The 7,341-nt window shown below is 37.1% G+C and overlaps 1 protein-coding gene across 6 annotated transcripts in view; it reads right to left on the bottom strand.

Annotated features, from left to right (window-relative positions):
• The window catches only part of LOC111050230 (gastrula zinc finger protein XlCGF17.1-like), a 95,160-nt gene that overhangs the window by 2,392 nt on the left and 85,427 nt on the right, over positions 1-7,341 (bottom strand). For 5 of the 6 annotated variants that reach the window (XM_039430085.1, XM_039430060.1, XM_039430066.1 and 2 more), the window contains one exon: positions 2,053-2,200. The exons of the other annotated variant lie outside the window; for it this stretch is intronic. In XM_039430085.1, coding sequence (XP_039286019.1) covers positions 2,053-2,200 — 148 coding nt within the window. The remainder of the gene's footprint in view (positions 1-2,052; positions 2,201-7,341) is intronic. 6 annotated transcript variants of the gene reach the window in all.

The raw sequence follows: 7,341 nt of genomic DNA on the forward strand, positions 1-7,341 counted from the left end.
AACACATTTTTCCATGAGCAATTGTTTTTATTGATATATGTGAGAAAAATGATTTATAATGTTTGGTCTAGACCATGGTATTCTCTCAATTGGCATACAGATAGATTGAATTGAAATAGATTAAATTGTTTGAAAATGATGCAGATAACCACATTCGCCCTTATGGATATGGCCGCCTATCTTTATTGTTTCAAAACATAAGAATACCCTCAAATATATAGGAAACTTTACCTGTGTTTTGTCACAAACTGTAAGTAATGAACATTAAAGCTAAAACAATAAACTGACATGAAATTGTCAGCTCTAGTTTGATGAGTGGGGTACCCACTATTCATCGACTACTCAGAAGAGCAACATGACTACAATTGGCAAACACAGCACATTATTGCATATCAGTTGTGCTGGAAATAGGATGATAATCTGTAGTGAGCACAAGTTATCGAAACGAAAGTCAATTTACTGAATGAATTTAAAAATAAGACGTAGATGTTGTCAATACCAATATGCATATTATAGTGGTATATAATATACCACAATATCTCTCAACATACAATCAAATTATTGAAGGAATGTGTATAAATGAAACTTATACATATAACTGTTGCTATGGCAACCACATCTGATAGCCATTACCATAGCCACCTCTAATACAAGGCCCCGGCCTACGATATTGCAACGTCGCAGCATAGGCCTAGAATCTAATACATGATTGGTGAAAAAGATCAGCTGGTATTTTAAAAATCTTTTTCACGAATCATGTACTAGTAGTTCTGTAAACAGTAGACCTCACGCAGTATTCTCATCCACAAGTACCTGATTGAAACTATAGATAGATCTTACGGAAATACAGCAATATACTGGCTTCTCCACACATCTGTGTAATCACTTGTCAGCTGATTTATGATAATTATTCTTTAGTCTAATTTTTACTCTTATATTGGCGTATGAAGGAGGCTCCTGTTTCCTTTTATATTATCCTTGAAATGCAAAATTTCCAAAAACCTTGTATATACGTCGACGCGTAAATTAAAAAATGAACATACCTGTCAAATTTCATGAAAATCTATTACCGCGTTTCGCCGTATTTTTAAAATAAGGGCCTTGTATAAGAGGTGGCCATGCCATTACCCTACAAAATTATTCCTTCACTATCTGGCCCGGCGAACTTCGTACCGCCAAATAGTCAATGCATCTCATGACAAACTTTAGCTGGATGCACACCTAAGGAGGCGCGATGCGGCATTTTGCATCCAGGTGCTTCTTGCTTATTGGTTTGAATGGAGGAACTTAAACACACTGAATCGGGCATGGCGTGGAACGGTGTGATAAGGCAATCTCCATATAAGATCAACACTTAGTATCAACAAGCCGCGTCGCCTCAGGTGTGCTTAGCCTCAGCGATGCACTATATTTTTATGAAAACTATCCAACAATCAGTATTTACATTATTATATCTCAATATGGACTTCCTATGTGCTAAGTTAGTTGTGCGGCAATTTGTATTTTTAGATATAGTTGAATGCAGATTGCTGGGAAATTGAATGGTTTATCTCCTTGCTGGTGATTTTCCCGTGCATATTCTAAATTTACAGCATTTCGAGTTCTACGACCCAAGTTTGGACGTCGTTCATACCGCGGCATTTATTATTAGAATTATAATTTTGTGAATCAGTAGAAAGAAAATAGAAAAATAGATCTACCGACGGCTGTTGGATGACGCAATGATCATAACAGCTGATTTTTATTTCTGTGTGGCCAGTTCACAAATCTTCTCCCATAAGGATTACATGTAAACTTTGAAGGACCGTAGGAAAGAGTCCTGAAGTCGGAACATGAATTTGATAGGCCATAAACCTGCTTCTGAACATAACAAACACAACTGAAAAAAATCATCAAATTCGGTGCACACATAAAAAGTTATTGAATGTCAAAATTTGAGGCTCGATTTTTATTTATATAGATAGATTTCCTATTTTTTCAATTTACAATCAAGTGTTATGAGTTATTATCATTGATGAATAAAAATGAATGGAATATTAACATGAATCTCACCATATTCTTCCTCTTTGATGAATATTAGATTATAGCCAGGGATTAGATAATGTTGTTGGCTGAAATTATCATCAGTAGGAGAGCATGCAGTGCTGCACTCTGGCGCTGGTTCTTGGCTGCTATCATTCTCCTGCTTAACTCTCGCAATCTGCAATATTGACATTACAAACAATGAGAAGAAAATCGATTATTGTTACACTTTATATAAAAGACACAAATATTAGTACTGAAAGTCGTGAAGGAACAGCAACTACAGAATTTGACAGGCAAGAGGTACTACTGTGCACTGGGTGAGTGAGGGTTAGTTGAAGTTGAAGTAGTAGCCATCAAGTTCTGCTCTCTAGATTCAGAAAAACTAAAACACTCGAATGATGAGCAATAGGCTTTCCAACTGGTTAGAGTATGGAAATTCGTTGAATGATGCCCAAAATGGTTTTCGCATGTCTAGAGGCTGTATGGATGGTATATTTACTTTAAATGCTTTGGTCAGTTTGCAGATTGTGAAACAGGGGAGGAAAGTGTGTGCAACGTTTGTGGATTTCCAGCGAGCTTTCGACCCCATAGACCACTCATTGATGTGGGAAAAGCTATAAAGATATGGTATAAGCAGGAAATGGATCGCAGTTCTTCAGGACTTCTATCGCAAGGCTACTGTGAGAATAAGTGCTGCTAGTGGCTATACTGAAGAGGTTCCAATTACGCAAGGAGTGATGCAGGGCGACAGTATCTCCCCGATCCTGTTTGCAATTATCATCAATGATATGGAAGAATATTTTGCGAAGAAAGAGTGTAATTATGTCAGCATCAATAATTGAGAGAGGGTGGGCTTGAATCTCCTGTCATATGCTGATGACTCCGAGTGTATTTTATATGCGAGTATATATATATATATATATATATATATATATATATATATATATATATATATATATATATATATATATATATATATATATATGCTTTTGTTACCCAACACTCAAGTAGATGCACAAAAGAAATTGAACGTTCTGCAGGAGTACTGTCATCTAAACAAACTTGTAGTTTATGTATCAAAGACAAAGATATTGATATTCAAGAAAAGTCATGGTAGAGCAAGGAGGGAAACACTATACTACGGAGATAATCCTTTGGAAACTGTCAGTACCTGGGTGTAGTATTCTCGAACTCTGGTTTTTTTCCACCAGGCAAAGACGTGAAGCGTAAAGGGACCCATACACTGGGGGACTTGGATCGGCGAACTTGGTTCTTGCGAACCAAGTTCTCCAGTGTATGTGGAAAATTGGCGTACCGCGAACCAAATTCATGACGAACTTGGTCTTCAATCTGGATTAAAAACATTGTTCGGTTCGTCCGCCAGGGCGATTTATTCTATCTATATACAATATATTTTCTTCCAACAGCAGCTGCAAACTTTGAAACGCTCATCTCTAGACCCCGAAAGACAATGAAGTAACGAACTGTTGTTCGCTCTCCACACTACAGTGTGTGAGCAAATCCTACACGAACTTGGTTCCCCAAACCAAGTTGGCCGATCCAAGTTCCCTAGTGTATGGGGCCCTTAAAGCAGAATCAGTATCCGGATGTGTCCAGAGAATAGTAGTGGGTTCCCGTTGTTCGGTCTCATGGAGTTCGAGAACAAAATTGTTTGATGCTATGGTACGGTCTGTACTATTATACAGCAGTGAATTATGGGCGCTTAGATACTGGCAACAGCTGGAGGTCATTCAATTTGGTTGCGGTTGCGGCAATCAATTCCACTCTTCGTGAGGCCTCTACCATCAGTTGACAACCTACAACATCGCTCCATATCTTAAATCCAACTTACCACATTATAAAGTTAGATTGTTTAGCCAGATAAGGATTTCCATGCATACTGAAACCATCGTTCTCCACTTGGAAGGTGTCAAGTATACAATCAACCCTCAAGGGGGCCTTTTCTACTGTGTGGTAACTTTAAAGCTGACGAAACGCTGGAGCATATTTTTCTACATTGTGTTTTATATAGCGGTTTCAGACAAAACTATCTGCGGGAATACTCTCTGAATTGCCTAAACGACATTTTAAATATAAGTGATGGTCCGAAAATGAACGACATCTTCAGTTTCATGTGTCAAATGCTAAGACTAACATCTTTTGTGCTATCAGAATGGACTGTTGACATGCCAGCAATGATACCTTGGACATTTTTGTTATGAGTAGAAAGAATAATATGGAACTCTATATTAGTTTTGTTGTGTGAAAAACTGTTTCTGTTCATTTTTGTGGAACATTTTCAAAAACTTTGTAATCATACACTGAACACTGTATAAAGCAATGAATTCAATCACTGTACAGATCGTCTGCACTCTGCAGTACACCTGGACAGGCAAGAGGTACTACTACTTTGCACTGGGTGAGTGAGGGGTAGTTGAAGTTGGAATAGCAGCCATCAAGTTCTGCTCTCTAGATTAAGATAAACTGATTGCTAGTTTGGTGGTTGTAAACAGAAAATAGACAAGAACGCTAGTCAAAATACTTACAACTTATTGTATAACAATAAAGTATGGACTTTCCTCTGTATTCATACACTTGTAATGTTATTGACAATATTCCGAATTGACATTTATTTGTTTCTTGAATTTGATAGAAATAGAATTATATCTATTTTGAACAAGCTGGTCTTCCTGTGGGACTCCCCAAAATTCAAGCCATGCGCTAATAATAATAGCAAGCTGGTGACCTGTGCTCTGTAATTGTGTGTTTGAAGCACTTGACAAACTTTAAACTTGACGTTCTGAAATCTTGAAGAACTGAACATAGGCCTATAACACTTCTAAGTAAATTAGGAATCTATACGAGTTTACGAGTTTGTATTTCTTGAATAGTTCCAAATTTTCTTAAATAACTCAATATTATTCGTTAAAAGTGGTAATTGAGTGGAATATTTCTAATTAATTTATCGATTTAAGCCATCTAAATTCAAAATTTATAGTTTTTAATGTTTATTTTGGACCAAAATTTTATAAAAATTGTACACGTGAAATTCTAACCTTATCTTGGACTTTGTCACCTATAAATTTGGAAGAAAAATAGCACAAGGACTATCTTATTATTTATCTTTCAATGTTATTACATTAGTGTCATTTGCATTGTAAATAAATAAATAAATAAAATAAATAAATATGCAAAATTTCAAGTTAATCAGATCAGTAGTTCAGAAGTGATTATGCGTGATTCATGTTTTTCCTATTCCTACTTGCATGAGTCGATTCTTTCCTTTATTAAAGGCCTACTAAAGATTACTTTGGTTATTTGATAAGAATTTTAACAATTTTGAATTTTCAAACTGTTCTTCTGCCGAAACTGGAAGAAAAGTTTTCATTCTGCAATAAGTATGAATTATAATATGATGAAAAAACACAAACTAAACTGCATTACTTATTTATTCTAGTCAAAATAGAATACATGCCTGATTGGAAGTTGAACCATTGTGTGAGGATGACTCATCTTTGACGTTGCTAGTTGTAAATTCACATTCTCCAAATTCATCCTCCTGCTTCTCGATCTTGATCTGTGAACATAAGAGAAGGCTTGTGTCACTTGAAAACTAGAAGAATATCAAACTCAGCAAGTAATAGTGCTCAGTATTAAAATATGGGTTGTAGTAGTTGATGTTTGTTTATTTATGTTTGCCAGAATAGCAATGAATAGATTCAAGAATGCATCCCTTGAACTTAAAGAATGGACAATTTTCTATTGTTCTCTTAGAAGGAAGTTGAAAGGAAAACAATAAATTCACTTTTATTATAAAGCTGTAGTCAGTAAATTTCAAGGTGGATTGTTCAACAATAAGAATGAGAACGGCCTGACGTACTGTTTTTCGGCTCATGTTTATTCGAACAATTACTCGGGTATTTTGCGACGTGCAGGATTGATATTTGGCATAAAGTTAATAGTAGTGAAGTTGATTGTGATCACGAAGTTTCGAATTGATACGTACAATAGTTTCTGTGGAATACGTGAATATATTTTTCTTGTTCGACATGATTGCTCAAGGAACGCGTAGCAAGCAGCTAACCGGCAAAGATAAGGCTCAAGGCAACAATAGCCCGGCAGGAGCGCCTCGACCCCGCTCCTCCTCCTCATCCACCAGTGAGGGGCCGGCTTGAGGAAAACAGCTGATTCGGAACACAATATCTGAATTTCTTGCTGAGGACAATCAACTAGACAATATTGTTGAACGATTATTTGAAAAGTTTTCTGCCAAGCTTGAGGAATCAGTGACGGCAGCTACGAGCAGTGACGGCTGCTCGTATTAGTGCTAAATTCGAAGCCAGGTTTACGGAGGCAGAGAAGAAGATTGCCACATTAACAGCTCAAGTAGACAATATGAAAAAATTGTCTGCAGTACAAGTTGACGAGTTGGAGCAGTATCAACGGAGAAATAGCGTGCGAATTTTTGGGTTGCCAGAGGAGGGAGGTGAAAACGTGTCAAACATTGTTACGGACTTCTTCCGCACCAGGCTCAATAAGGAGATCGACGTTGCTTCGATCGACAGATGTCATCGCGTTGGCCGACGTGTGTTGACTGATGCTCAACAACATCCACGACCGAGAGCAGTACTCGTAAAATTGATCAGCTACCAGACGAAAAGAGCCGTCCTGACCGATCGGCGAAAACTGAAAGGGACGGGATTGACGATACGCGAGGACCTGACACAGAGACGAAACGACTTCTATCGCAGCGTAGCCAGGAGAGTTGGAGTGCGAAATGTATGGACCGTTGATGGACGCGTGATCTGGAGGGAGAATGGTAATGTCATGTCTGGCGGATGGGAGCAGACACTTGATAGACTAAACTGACATAGTATAAGCACACTAAAACAACAAAACAATAATAAGAATAGCGTTGAAGTGCTCTGAATAATTTGATGAATGATGAACAATGATCATTTAGTTTAAACTCATTTTACTTCTTTATTATTGTAGTATGGTTTTCGCCTTATTTATTCTGATATATAAGCTCATCTTATGGGTTTTCTTCGTATGATTCAAAATATCATACGCATATGGCATTAAAACATTTTTTTTTCACAATTATTATGAGAATTTGCATTAATGATTGGTATGAAAGGTGCGTCTGAGACATGTTTGTGAATGAGTGAGAGAGATTTGTGTGGGAGAGATTATGAGATGTATGAGATTTTATGCGAGATATTTATGAGAGGTTGACCTGCATTACATTTCTTGTTCATTTCTTCTAGGGTGAGTTATTCGTCTAACTCATTTGGTAAGATTGGAATCAATCTG

The sequence above is a fragment of the Nilaparvata lugens genome, chromosome 1 (genome assembly GCF_014356525.2).
Source record: "Nilaparvata lugens isolate BPH chromosome 1, ASM1435652v1, whole genome shotgun sequence".
Lineage (NCBI taxonomy): Eukaryota > Metazoa > Arthropoda > Insecta > Hemiptera > Delphacidae > Nilaparvata > Nilaparvata lugens.